General features: G+C 43.2%; 1 protein-coding gene across 1 annotated transcript in view; it reads left to right on the forward strand.

Moving 5' to 3' along the window:
* FMN1 (formin 1) overlaps positions 1-14,933 on the forward strand; it is a 148,513-nt gene that overhangs the window by 111,987 nt on the left and 21,593 nt on the right. Inside the window, 2 exon segments of the mRNA XM_040411763.1 lie at positions 2,235-2,294; positions 2,456-2,576. Of these exon segments, the coding sequence (XP_040267697.1) occupies positions 2,235-2,294; positions 2,456-2,576 (181 nt within the window).

Genomic DNA, 14,933 nt, shown 5'->3' on the forward strand with positions numbered 1-14,933 from the left:
TTGTCTTCAGCACATTGTGTGAAGAAGTGCCATGCCAGGGAACTCCTTGAAGCTGCCTTTGGTGTGCTCGGTCCCTGGTGATGGTGGCCAGTAGCAGGCGAACTGTTTTGGCGACGGCTGCTCTGCTTTTGCACCCTGCTCCCGCTTTTGCTACGCTGTCGGCTCGGTCTCACCACTGCCTCTTCCTCCGAACTCTGAAAGTCAGTGGCACGACCTTCATTCCATGTGGGGTCTAGGACCTCATCGTCCCCTGCATCGTCTTCCACGCAGTCTTCCTCCCTGACCTCCTTTTCGGTTTTCACACTGCAGAAAGACGCAGCAGTTGGCACCTGTGTTTCGTCATAATCAGAGACGTGCTGAGGTGGTATTCCCATGTCCTCATCAGGAAACATAAGTGGTTGTGCATTCTATGTCTTCCACCCCTGGGGAAGGGCTAGGTGGATGCCCTTGGTAAACCTTGCCAGCAGAGTCTTCAAACAGCATAAGAGACTGCTCCATGACTTGAGGCTCAGACAGGTTCCCCGATATGCACGGGGGTGATGTGACAGACTGATGGGCATGGGTTTCAGGCACCACCTGTGTGCTTTCTGCAGAAGACTGGGTGGGAGATAATGTGAATGTGCTGGATCCACTGTCGGCCACCCAGTTGACTAGCACCTGTACTTGCTCAGGCCTTACCATCCTTAGAACGGCATTAGGCCCGACCAAATATCGCTGTAGATTCTGGCGGCTACTGGGACCTGAGGTAGTAGTTTCAGTAGAAAGTGTAGCTGTGGCAGAACGGCCACGTCCTCTCCCTGCACCAGAGGCTCCACCAACACCACCACCATGACCGCGTCCCTTATTAGATGTTTGCCTCATAGTTAGCGTTCACAAGCAAAGTAAAAAGTGGTTAAGTCTGTTAAAAATAATTAACCGCCAATAAAAACCCTGATGTAGGGTATTGCATTTTTTTTAAACTCTATATGACAGCGGTATTTGTGCCCTAAATTTCGCAGTGACTTATGCACGTCTAATCCCAGATGTGCAGTATATCAGAGGGTTTTTTCACCCACGTAAGCACAAAGCCGTATTTCTGGCCTAAATGTGACAGTCACTTATGCACGTCTAATCCCAGATGTGCAGTATATTAAAGGTTTTTTTTCACCCCAGTAAGCAAAAAGATGTATTTCTGGCCTAAATGTGACACTCACTTATGCACGTCTAATCCTAGATGTGCACTATATGAAAAAAAGTTTTTTTTTAAACCCAGTAAGCAAAAAGCTGTATTTCTGGACTTGCAGGCATGCAGATAGCCTGTGCTGGTGCACTATCGTTGCATAAAATGGCTGCCGATTATGTATTGATATTGACAAACTGAAGTAAAAAAAGTTCATTTTCAGCAGTAGTTGGCTCAGGGCAGGCTTAAAAAAATTGTGCACTGCACCCACAAAACACATTTGCTGTAGATCTCTGAGTAAAAAAGCAGTTCTTCATAAGATTTCTCCCTGATCTCTCCCTCACAGTGGCTGCGGCCTCTCCCTACACTAATCCGAGCAGAGTGACTGGTGGCGCTACGTGACAACAGCTTAAATAGAGGCTGGGTCACATGCTGCAGTTGGCCAATCACAGCCATGCCAATAGTAGGCATGGCTGTGATGGTCTTTTGGGGCAAGTAGTATGACGCTCGTTGATTGGCTGCTGTGCAGCCTTTCAAAAAGCGCCAAGAAAGCGTGGAACACCGAACCCGAACTTTTACGTAAATGTTCGGGTCCGGTTTGCCGAAAAACCTAAAGTTCGGTACGAACCCGAACTTTACAGTTCGAGTTCGCTCAACTCTATTGAAGACCTTTAAAAAAAATTTTTTTGGTTTTTTAAAATGTAAAGAATTAAAGTCACCCCCAAGTTTACAGATAGAAATAAACAATAAAAATTTGAAGCACTATTGGTGTCACCATTGGTAGCGCAGAAGTGTGGAAACACTGTTCCTGGCGCCATCAACGGGGATTTGTCAGCCATCGTACATAGTTTAGAAAATACTTTTTGTTCATCTACGCGTTTCAAGGGCAGAGGGGCCTCTTCTTCAGGACTATTACCAATGCTTTTACCTTTCCTGAGGACAGATCATCAATATATACTGCCTACACAACCCCTTTAACTGTTGTGTTAATTCATGTAGGGTATAGCATAGTATTTTAGTTTTCTTTACATTATATTTTTATTTCTTATGTTGCCTGTTTTTCCTATTCCTTTAGGATAATGGACTCAGCCTTGTTGATTATGTGGTCCGATATTATCTGCGACACTTTGATAAGGTGAGTGCTGTGCAACGGCATTGTAATTTTTACCCTGTATGTGTTTTTTATGTGTTTTTTATAATATTGTTTATTTCTGTAATATTTTTACCCATTTCAATGTGGTTAGTTTGTTAATCAACATAGAACGGTGCATGTTCTTAGATCTGTTTATTTTCTAGGATGCTGGGACAGATAAGAGTCTCTTTCCTTTGCCCGAGCCACAAGATTTCTTCCTGGCTGCACAGGTGAAGTTTGAGGATGTGGAAAAAGACTTAAGAAAGCTCAGAAAAGATCTAGAAGGTAAATCAATAATCTTCCTTGAAGCATTAAATGATTATACCGTATCAAATTGTGGCAATATTTAGTGTATTGCTGAATATCCCAGCATATCAGGAACACATGTGCTTTCAGTCCCAATAATGACTTGCCCAAAATAGATATACAGTAGATCACCTATAGGCTTTTCCAGTAATATAGATGGAATATGTTACAGATAGTACTTGTTGAGCCACAGTAAAAATGGTCTTATGTATATCTGAATGGACCTTAGTCACTGTAGTCATTGCTCAGGATTTTGACTTTTGGGTGCATAGCAAGATTGTAATACACCTAGCTATTTACTGAACAGGAAAAAAAACACTCAGGCACAAGGATAATAGGGGCCTATTATAACCTATAAGGCCCATAGTGAAATAAGATAGGGCAGCATAGTTAGCAATAATTTGAGATATGTACAGTATGATAGCACCATAGAACAGAGAACCCACATTACAGCAAAAAGCCACTATAGTGTTATTCCCCTCAATAATGTTGAAACGTGTTTCTACCCCATAATGGTGTATTCTTCAGGTACATAGCAATTCTACCTTTATTTTTTATGTTGGGTTAAATATGTATTTTAAAGGTCGTAAAGTAAATCTGATTAAACCTTACAGAGGCTGTCATATTAGGGTAACCCCTCCTCATATGACCTGTTAGTTAAGGCATATTGATATCATAGAGAGGCTGTCCTGAGCAGAGACCCACTGCAAAAAAGCTACTCCCCATTTGGGGGATTTAGTGGATCATGTGTTACATTGTTGCCACTGCAGGAAAAATGTGGGGTCCTCCTCAGCTTCCCTATCTGATCCATAAGGGTTTCAGCTGCTGTACCCAAAGCGATTAACTAATCTCCAAAGAGTCCTAATCCAGAGATGTCGTCCAGGCGGGATGACCACTTTAAGGATTAGGCATCACTCGCGTTATTTTAGGAAAATATGTAGTCTTAAAATTTTAATGTGTCATATTTGTAGTCAAAGTAAACATTTATTTTAGAGAATTTCATTATTTAACAGAAAAAATCAGTCATTGCCGTTAAGCAGATCAGCAGATGAATGTTCAGTGTGGGATCTGAAGGCAAGAGAAAAAAAAAAGTGCTGTTCAAATAGAGCTGATAATAATGGATATCTAATTTCTCGGCAATATGAAATGATAACATTAATGTAAACAATATGGATACGTTGTTAATATATGATGTGTATAACAATAATAAAAATGAACTTGGGGTGGGGAGGTTCAGTACCCATGTACACCAAATCTGTGGGAAATGGACTTGAGGCATGCAAGAATTCGTCTCTGTCATCTGTAAGGCCATGTGTTTAACTCCACAGAGCTTTCTTGTTTAATAAGAGAAATACTTCTCCCCGTGCTTGTGTAACAACAACTTAACAGCTCCAAGAAAAGAATTCTCAATTGGTAAAAAGGGATTGTGGAAGAAAAGCACAGGGCCAAGATTAGAGAGGGGAGAGAGTTTTAAAGCTGGGACATAAAATAAACAGTTTATAAGCTTTGCTTACTCTTTGACGGGTATGTTTGAGCCTGGGAGATCAAAGACGGCTGCCGTAGCAGCACCATGTAGATTGGGGTTCTTAATTTCAATTTTTTTTTTTCTCTTAATATATTATTAAAAGAAAACTTTTAATTTGCAGATGTCTTATTGGGTTGTTCAGGTTTCATAAAGACCTTGGCTAATGTTTTCCTTAAACTGTATACATAAAAACTTTAATGAGTTCATGTAGAAAAGTAATAGAAGTCATGGGTCCTCTTGCTTGACTAGAACGATATAACATATGACATACACTCTCTTTTAGCCTTACCATTAAAGGGGTTGTGACACTAATATAAATGTATCCTGCCCAACAGAAATCACTGTTATATCGCTTCCCCCAAATACTACCATTTATCAAAACTAAACTTATTAGACCCCTTTCTCACGAACGAGTTCCACGCATTGGACTCGCAGTGTGTGTCAGCAAGAGCACCCATTCTGACCTCGCAGCACTGACGGGTTGCATAGCATTATATTGATTTATGATGCTATGTAACCCTTAAGAGGTATGGAATGTATTGTATAACACTGACCTAATGCTGGGCGGTCAAGATGGGTGCTCTTGCTGACACACACTGCGAGTCCAATGCATTGAATTCGCTTGTGTGAAAGGGGCCTTAGCCTACTATTGCACCCTGTTGCTGTAGGTTATGTCCTGCATTGGAGCCTTGTAATGTAGGATGTAGAGAGAGCCATTGGTAAGAACAAGGGGTGTCACCTGATCTGCTGATGTCAGGATGCATCTCAGAGACCTAAGGCATGATGGACAGCAGTCGTATGACCAGGAAGTAGGATTCAAGCATGGAGGATAAGAGAAATATTTGCAAATAAGATAAATTTTGGGGGGAAAAATTATGCAAACAGGTATGCAGAGGCTTTTCCATTGTCAATAAGTCTGTATACATTGAAGTACTTCCAGTAAGTTTCCATACAGGACTGATCTCTAAGGAGATTCAGCACCCTGCCTAAGCCACCTCCAAGGCATCACACTCAACCAGCCAGAATGCTACTCCTGATGAGGGGCAAGCACCCAGGAAACGGCTGTATATGGATGGATATCAGGTTTGGCTATATTCCCTTGTTAAATCCCAAGGCTGGTGACATGGTTCTCTTTCTTGGGAGATACCTCTTTGTATATTTGTTTCCCATGGAGCATTGCCAATAAGTCTCCATACCTTTAGAGTACTTCTAGTAAGTCTCCATACAGGACTAGTCTCTTCAAGGAGATTCAGCATCCTGCCTAAGCCGGAAAAAAAAAAAGTGAATTGACATTAGTGAGATTGTAAGTATAGTAGGGAAGGCATTGAGCACTTGATAAAATCCAAGTCTTTATAAAATATTTGGACACATGAAAAAGATTAGAATCAACTTTCATACGCGTTTCGAGTGAATTAAATGCATAGGAATAGTTGATTTTAATCTTTTTTGTGTCCGAACATTTAGTAGCGGCTTCGGGGGTAATTTACAAACAGATACACGCAACTTTTTGGCATATATCTGTTGCAGATTGTGGCGCAAATGTTATTTGATCCACAATCTGCATTTTTTCCCTTTTTCGCCAATCTTGCCAGGTCTAAAAAAAGGGGTATTGGCATGGGTGGGGAAAAGGGCGGCCTGGCAGGCCCATCTCATTTATCACACTCTTTGCCTGATAGAGGCTTAGAAAATGGTCTAACTCTACGCCACCAAGGGAGCTGGCGTAGATTTAGATGCTGGTGCCTCTACATAACTTAGACAGACGAACCCCCAGTGCAGGAGGGAAGAAGACTAGCATTGGGATGTGATAGTAGCCTGGGGTTAGATGCCATCATGCATGCATGAGTCTGAATCTCTCACCACAGGGATAGCAAGAAATTGACTCACGCATGTGCTGCAGGATCTAAAGCCAGGCTACAAATACGTGCCCAACATATGGCACATGATCTCAGAAGTGGACGTTGCACGGAATTGAGCCACAACCCATTTGGCCCCTTTAACTCCACCAATAATAATATTTATTTATATAGCGAACATATTCCACAGCGCTTTACTATCAGGGAGTTCATAAATAACATAAGCAGCAAACAGGTCAACAATTAAAACCAGAGGAATGAGGGCCCTGCTCGCAAGAGCTTACAATCTGAGGCGATTGGGTAAGTGGGCGTGAGACAGAAGGTAACAAGGGCATGTTTTGTACAAAGGTCTGGACTAGAGATGAGTGAATTGAATCAGACAAAGTGGAATTCGATCCGAATTTCAGGAAAAATTTAATTCGCAATGAATGCGAATTTCCTCACGCTTCGTGGTAATGAATCACAATTTTTCCTAAAATGGTGGCTACATGTGTGAGGACATGGGGCAAGGAACTCTAGGAAGGCGGACTGACCCATAATGCCATGCAGGCAGCCAATCAGAAGCTAGCCCTGTGATAAATACGGCTTCAATCTTGGAGTCAGACATTTTCCAGCATTCTGAGTGCAGGGACAGACGTGAGAAGGCGCTAGGGACAGCAATAGGAAAAACCTCATGGTTATAAATCGTTTTTTCTTATTTTTATTTTCACAATGAGGTTTTTCTAGCACTATCCCTAGCACCTTCTGACGTCTCTCCCTGCACTAAGATGCTGTAAAATGATTCCTCCCCATCCTTTCCCTGCACTTGTAAATAGTTTTTCTAGCACTGTCCCTAGTGCCTTATGACGTCTCTCCCTGCACTAAGATGTGTAAAATCATTCCTCCCTATCCTTTCCATGCACTTATAAATCGTTTTTTTTTTTGTTTTTTTAGGTGCAGGGAAAGGATAGGGAGGAATCATTTCACACATCTTAGTGCAGGGAGAGACGTCATAAGGCGCTAGGGACAGTGCTAGAAAAACTATTTACAAGTGCAGGGAAAGGATGGGGAGGAATCATTTCACAGCATCTTAGTGCAGGGAGAGACATCAGAAGGCGCTAGGGATAGTGCTAGAAAAACCTCATTGTGAAAAAAAAAGCGATTTACAAGTGCAGGGAAAGATTATTTGGGTATCCAAATAGCCATTATACAGCTCTGGCATTTCAGCAATTTGTTCTTGTATTGGGGTGCAAGTGCTATGTTGAAAATCCTTTAGTGGCTTACATCTGTGGAAAAAGAAAAATATATATGCATTTCACTGTTGCATTTATATGTGGTGAAAGAGTTTAGTGGCCTATTTCAGTACAAAAAGGAAAAAAACATACGCACTTCACTGGTGAATTTATCTCGGCTAAAAGCGTTTAGTGGCAGTGATGAGCGGCAGGGGCAATATTCGATTTTGCAATATTTTGTGAATATTTGGGCGAATATTTGTCATATATTCGCAAATTCAAGAATTCGTGATCTCCAGTCATTGTTTTCTTGATTGCGAAAATCTGCAAACAGAAAATTCACGCTAAAAATTAGCGATACGAAAATTTGCGATCAACACTACTCCTAAAGTCAAAGATATTGCTCCCTTCTCATTGGCCCACAAGCAAGAAGCAGTGAGGGATCATGGGTACTGATGAAAAAAATCTAGAATATTCACGATTACGAAGATATAGCACTATAATCTAGATATTCGTGAATTCTCAAAGTGCCAAAAATCTTCGATTTATAGTATTCGCGATCAAAACAATTTAGTGGCCTATTTCCATACAAAAGGAAAGATATTTTCTCAGTTCACTTCTGAAGTTATATGTGTTGAAAGCGTTTATTGGCCTATTTCAGTACAGAAAGTAAAATATATACGCACTTCACTGGTGCATTTATTTCTGGAAAAAGAGTTTAGTGGCCTATTTCAGTACAAAAAGAAAAAAAATATACGCATTTCACTTCTGCAGTTATATGTGGTGAAAGCGTTCAGTCCTATTTCAGTACAAAAAGGAAAAAATATATGCACTTCACTGTTGCATTTATTTCTGGTGAAAGAGTTTAGTAGCTTATTTCAGTACAAAACTAAAAATATATACGCATTTCACTTCTGCAGTTAATTCAGTACAAAAACAAAATATATTCAGCGTTCTCTTTTGCAGTTATATGTGGTAAAAACTTTAGTGATGTATTTCGGTAGAAAAACTAAATATATTCAGTGTTCAGCTCTGCAGTAATATTTGTGGTAAAACCTTTAGTGATGTACACTGCTCAAAAAAATAAAGGGAACACAAAATTAACACATCCTAGATCTGAATAAATTAAATATTCTTCTGAAATACTTTGTTCTTTACATAGTTGAATGTGCTGACAACAAAATCACACAAAAATAAAAAAATGGAAATCAAATTTTTCAACCCATGGAGGTCTAGATTTGGAGTCACACTCAAAATTAAAGTGGAAAAACACACTACAGGCTGATCCAACTTTGATGTAATGTCCTTAAAACAAGTCAAAATGAGGCTCAGTAGTGTGTGTGGCCTCCACGTGCCTGTATGACCTCCCTACAACGCCTGTGCATGCTCCTGATGAGGTGGCGGACGGTCTCCTGAGGGATCTCCTCCCAGACCTGGACTAAAGCATCTGCCAACTCCTGGACAGTCTGTGGTGCAACGTGACGTTGGTGGATAGAGCGAGACATGATGTCCCAGATGTGCTCAATTGGATTCAGGTCTGGGGAACGGGCGGGCCAGTCCATAGCATCAATGCCTTCATCTTGCAGGAACTGCTGACACACTCCAGCCACATGAGGTTTAGCATTGTCTTGCATTAGAAGGAACCCAGGGCCAACAGCACCAGCATATGGTCTCACAAGGGGTCTGAGGATCTCATCTCGGTACCTAATGGCAGTCAGGCTACCTCTGGCGAGCACATGGAGGGCTGTGCGGCCCTCCAAAGAAATGCCACCCCACACCATTACTGACCCAATGCCAAACCGGTCATGCTGGAGGATGTTGCAGGCAGCAGAACGTTCTCCAAGGCATCTCAAGACTCCGTCACGTCTGTCACATGTGCTCAGTGTGAACCTGCTTTCATCTGTGAAGAGCACAGGGCGCCAGTGGCGAATTTGCCAATCTTGGTGTTCTCTGGCAAATGCCAAACGTCCTGCACTGTGTTGGGCTGTAAGCACAACCCCCACCTGTGGACGTCGGGCCCTCATATCACCCTCATGGAGTCTGTTTCTTACCGTTTGAGCAGACACATGCACATTTGTGGCCTGCTGGAGGTCATTTTGCAGGGCTCTGGCAGTGCTCCTCCTGTTCCTCCTTGCACAAAGGCGGAGGTAGCGGTCCTGCTGCTGGGTTGTTGCCCTCCTACGGCCTCCTCCAGGTCTCCAGATGTACTGGCCTGTCTCCTGGTAGCGCCACCATGCTCTGGACACTACGCTGACAGACACAGCAAATCTTCTTGCCACAGCTCGCATTGATGTGCCATCCTGGATAAGCTGCACTACCTGAGCCACTTGTGTGGGTTGTAGACTCCGTCTCATGCTACCACTAGAGTGAAAGCACCGCCAGCATTCAAAAGTGACCAAAACATCAGCCAGGAAGCATAGGAATTGAGAAGTGGTCTGTGATCACCACTTGCAGAACCACTCCATTATTGGGGGTGTCTTGCTAATTGCCTATAATTTCCACCTGTTGTCTATGCCATTTGCACAACAGCATGTGAAATTGATTGTCACTCAGTGTTGCTTCCTAAGTGGACAGTTTGATTTCACAGAAGTGTGATTGACTTGGAGTTACATTGTGTTGTTTAAGTGTTCCCTTTATTTTTTTGAGCAGTGTATTTTGGTAGAAAACTATACATTTATTCTGCGTTCAGCACCACAGTTATACGTGGTAAAGCCTTTAGATGCATATTTCAGTAGAAAACAAAAAATTCATACTTATAAAAATTTATCCTTATAGGGAGGGGTCCACGGATTCACGGAAGCAGCGGCAGTAGCAGTCAGTCAGTGCGCAGTGTTGTTAGTAAAATCACCTACTCTGCGGTGTGGCAGTTTTTTGCACAGCCTCCGGAGGAGGTGAACTTGACCATATGTAGAATCTGTAGGCAGAAGGTGAAGCGTGGCCAGTGTGCCAAAGTTGGCACCACGGCCCTGCATCAACATATGCAGCGTCACCATAAAGTGTCCTGGGAGAACCGTTGCTCCGATGTGATGGTCTAACTTGCCGCAGCAACTGCAGCATCACCTAGGGGCACGCCGCACATGATTTCAGGCAGTCAAGGCTCCACCACCTCAGGCGAAGGGAGCGGTCTGTCATTCCCATCGTCTGCTGGTCCTGATGCTCCTGCTCCTCCTGCTCCTCCTACTCCTCAGCAGTCATTCCGTCAGCAATCGATCACTGAAGCGATTGCCAAGAGACAATAGTATGCGTGCATGCATCCAACGGCGCAGAAGCTGAACGTGCTGCTCTCCAAGTTGTTGGTGCTGTAGTCCCTCCCTTTCCAAGTGGTGGACTCTGCACCTTTCAGACAACTGATGGCTTGTGATGAGCCGAGGTGGAGAGTCCCAAGCCTTTTGTGACGTATTTCGGTAGCAAAACTAATTTTATTCAGTGTTCAGCGGTGCAGTTGCAGCGTCCCACCACAATCTATTGTGCGGTATTGTATGATTTTGTATTAATGTGTGTGCAAAATCTCTGTTACCAGGCAGATAAGTTGTAATTTATGCATCCCACCACTAGATGGGGATATAGCTTAGGTCTTATATATACCTAGGTCAGGCCTAGTTAGTCAGATGAAAGTGGATTAAAAATGTAGTTCAGAAGACAGCAGATCTAAGTAGATCAGATCAGTGAGAGAGAATGTAGGGTGAAGACTCCATGACACAGATTAGTGAGTGGAGCCAACTTCGCTAGGAGGTGATACTAAGATGTGAGGCGCAGAAGAGCGTTTTCCTTCTGTGGCCGGACTATAGACTTGCATCCCTGACCAGTAGGAGAAGAGTTTGCCTCCCTGGAAAAGAAACCAGCTTTCCTAAGGAATCATTGGTGATAAGAGCCATTATTGAGGGCCACAGACACCTTTGCATGGTGGAGGATTTATAGCTTATGGCAGCCACACCATACTTCTGAGAGACTGTTGAGTTTTCCTGTCTAAATGTTCAGCTTGTAGGGAAAGTACAAGGAATAGGACCCAGCACATCAATAGGAACCAGGTACACCTAACCCACTGCTCCAAACTAAAAACCTGAAAAGCCTAGAAACAGTGGATTTGCAGAATCAACTCTGTAACATCAAGAGACTGCATTTTTGTACTGCTGAAACCAAAGTCATCAACAGTAAAAGTTGTGAGTTAAATCTTACCACTGTCTACCTCATTATTGCTACTAATGGTTGTACCACCATTAACGGTACTGGCGTCACGACAAAAATCATCAAGGGACTCAGCCGCAACAAGCACCCTAAGCACCCCTAACATCAAGGGCACCTCAACCACCATCTTGACTGATGCTTCCTACCACAGAGCGTGCCCCAGAGGATTTCATGCTGTCCACCTAAACACTGTGCTGCCAGCCCAGGGAGGCTTTCTGCTAACCGTGAGTAAACTGATGAACTGTGTGTTATAATTTGGCCCCTCATCGGTCCACCGTGCACCTCACGTGTTGCCCCTGCGCTACTGGCTGGCTGCACAGTTATATGTGGGAAAATCTTTATTGACGTATTTCGGTCGAAAAACGAAATTTATATAGCGTTCAGCGCTGCTCTTATATGCGGTAAACTCTTTATTGAAGTATTTCGGTAAAAAAACTAAAAAAATGATCCAGCTTTAGTGACGTATCTTGATGAACTTCGCAACTCTTCCGGGCTCAAAGCTATGTTGATGCTTTGTCTTCTCATTGTCTGTAGCTACTTGCCAGCCAGGTTCCCCCAGAAGTATCTGGGTCGATGAGCAGCCGATACTGCGCTTGCATGAATCTTGACAGGATTCGTCTCCACGTGGAGAGAAATTGTTTTTTAGAATGCTTTCTCCATCGTAACCACAACATCGAATAACCTGAAGACTGGCTGATTCTCTCCTGTCTTAGGCAACACTTAATTTAATATTCAATATTTAATAACTTTAATAATACAAATTAAGTAAGTAAACTTAAATTTACCAATATATTATCCAAATCTTCGAGGGAAATTCACGGACAATCAATTTGCCAAGCCTTTTGTGCCAGAGAACGTGTAATTATTAAATCGTGGTTTAAGCAACACTTTATAAAGTTGAGAAATTTTAACCTTCTGTTCTGTCTCATATTCCCTATAAATAAATAGACGAAGCTGCAATTCTGTGGCCTCCTGATGCTGCCGCCACCTCCACACTGTCATTGGGCCACTCTCTAGTCTCCTCATGCTGTTCCCACCCTCCCCACTTCATCACTGGGCCACTATTTTGCCTTTTGGCCTGGCTGACATTATGGTTTGTTTGACCCTTCTTCTGATCTGCCAGAAGGAAGGAAAAATTTGACGCACAACGGATCCTGTCTGTGTAGCAGCTGTAAGGCCTGTAGGGTCCCATCAGAATTGTCTTCTGCTTTTGGCTACCAAATCATGAGTGGGTACAAAACACAGAAGACATGCAAATATTCCATTCACGTGTCATCTCTGTTTTAGATCCACTCCTGTTTTTTTGGGCATTAGAAATACTGATGGATTATTGAGCAAACGCTGGCCGAGTGAAGGCGTATGCTCCACAGACAGAATCTGTTTTTTGTGGGTTATTGTTCTGACGGATCAGAAGAAGGGCAAATTAATCAGTGACGTCAACACAAACTTACTGCTGACAGCCGCTCCACTCTGTCGGGGGGGCTCGACTTGTATAAGCGTTTAATAGAACAGGTTCTGTTGACATCTATGTCATCTATCTTGACACTAACATTGACCTGTAAGGCTGAGTTCATACTTGAGTTATTTGGTCAGTTTTGGCCCCGTCACTGCCCTAATAAGTGAAGTGTGCAGTGATTCTAAGAGCGACGCCTGTCATCTGCATGTCATACTGACTCACAGTATTTTTTCACTACCACAGCAGACTCCCCATGCGTGTTACTACAAGGCACAGTGTTCTACACCCCTACAAAGGCTGTCTGCAGCCCGGAAATAGACGTTTTTTTAACCCGATTTGCTGCGAATAAATTTGGATCGAAGCGAATATTTTTGGAAAATTGGGCAAACCGGCCAAATTGAATTTTTGAGAAATTCGCTCATCTCTAGTCCGGACATCTTAGAGGAGTAGATATAAGGCTGCGTGGGCCAGTCACCAGTTGATATCTGTAGTACTTCTGAGTGCAAGGGGTGTGGTGGATGCTGATGGATCAGGTTCAGAAGAATGGTACCGAAGGGGTGTTGGGGCAGTGAATTAAGGAGAGTTAGATCAGGGGATGTGATAGGCTAACCTAAACAGATGTGTTTTTAGGGAGTGCTGAAAACTGTGGATGTAGGGTATAGGGCTACTTTCACACTGGAGGTAGACTTAACGGCAGGCTGTTTAGCGAGGGGAACAGGCCTGCCAGATCCGGTGCTACCGCATGTCACTGTGCCTGTAGGAGTCCACTCCGGCCCCGTTCACTATAATGGGGGCGGAGGCCCGGATGCAGCATGGCAAAGATGCCGAGCGGCAGCCGGAATAAAACTACAGGATGCTACGATATTTGCCCGGCCACTTCTCTGCATGTTTGCCGTGCTGCAGCCAGACCTCCGGACCGCCCCCATTATAGTGAATGGGGCTGGAACGGACTTCCGCCAGCACAGTGGACTTGTGGTAGCACGGATCTGGCAGGCTGTCCCCCTGCCGAAACAGCCTGCTGGAAAAGGCCACCGCCAGTGTGAAAGTAGCTTTAACCTAATTGCTTGGGGTAAAGTATTCCAGAGAACCGGTGCAACTCGGAAGAAGTCTTGGAGATGGGAGTGAGAGGTTCTGATTATGGTGGATTTTTAAGTAGTGTTGAGCGAACTTCTGTTTTAAGTTCGGCGTCTAAAGTTCGGCTTCCGAGTTGGGCGGAGAATCCCGATATGGATTCCGAATTCCGTTGTGGTCCGTGGTAGCGGAATCAATAATGGCCAATTATTGATTGCGCTACCACGGACCACAACGGAATTCGGAATCCATATCGGGATTCTCCGCTAACCGGAAGCCGAACTTTAGACGCCGAACTTAAAACAGAAGTTCGCTCAACACTATTTATAAGTCATTGGCTGAATGGAGAGCTCAGGTAGGATGGTAGACAGACATGAGGGAGGATATTGGGGGGGCAGCACTGTGGAGAACTTTGTCGGTGAGAATGAGAAGTTTAAATTGAATCCTGTACTAAATGGGCAATCAGTGCAATGACTAGCACAAGGCGGAGGCATCGAACTAGTGCATAGACAGATAGATGACCCTGGCTGCTGCACTCCAGATAGATAAGAGAGGGGGAGACCAATTAGTAATGAGCTACAGTAATGGGAATGGATCAAGGCAATAATGAGAGTTTTTGTTGTTTTCACAGTAAGAAAAGGGCAGATTCTAGAAATGTTTTTAAGGTGCAGGTGGTATGAGCGGGCAAGTGATTGAATATATCTATATTTCTCTCAGGTTTTCCTATTTTTAACAACAGGAATATTGCTGTAGACTGTGCTATTCTTCCTATCAAAAATTGTAGAAAGCATAAAACTGTAGTGTGAACCAGAGCCAAAGAGAGGAGGTCTTGAATTATATTGTCAGTGACATCCACTACTTTTGTTCAAACAGTGGATATTAGGTTTTCTGAAGAGTCCCTCATAGTTTTATAAAAAAAATTCTCACTTGGCATAGAATAGAACCCACTTCTCGTCACCAGAATTCAGCACATATACCGTAGAATCATTTGCAGATGGAAAAAATGTTTTGTTATAGACAGCATCTTTGTCCCAT

Source organism: Bufo bufo, chromosome 11, assembly GCF_905171765.1.
Source record: "Bufo bufo chromosome 11, aBufBuf1.1, whole genome shotgun sequence".
Taxonomy (NCBI): domain Eukaryota; kingdom Metazoa; phylum Chordata; class Amphibia; order Anura; family Bufonidae; genus Bufo; species Bufo bufo.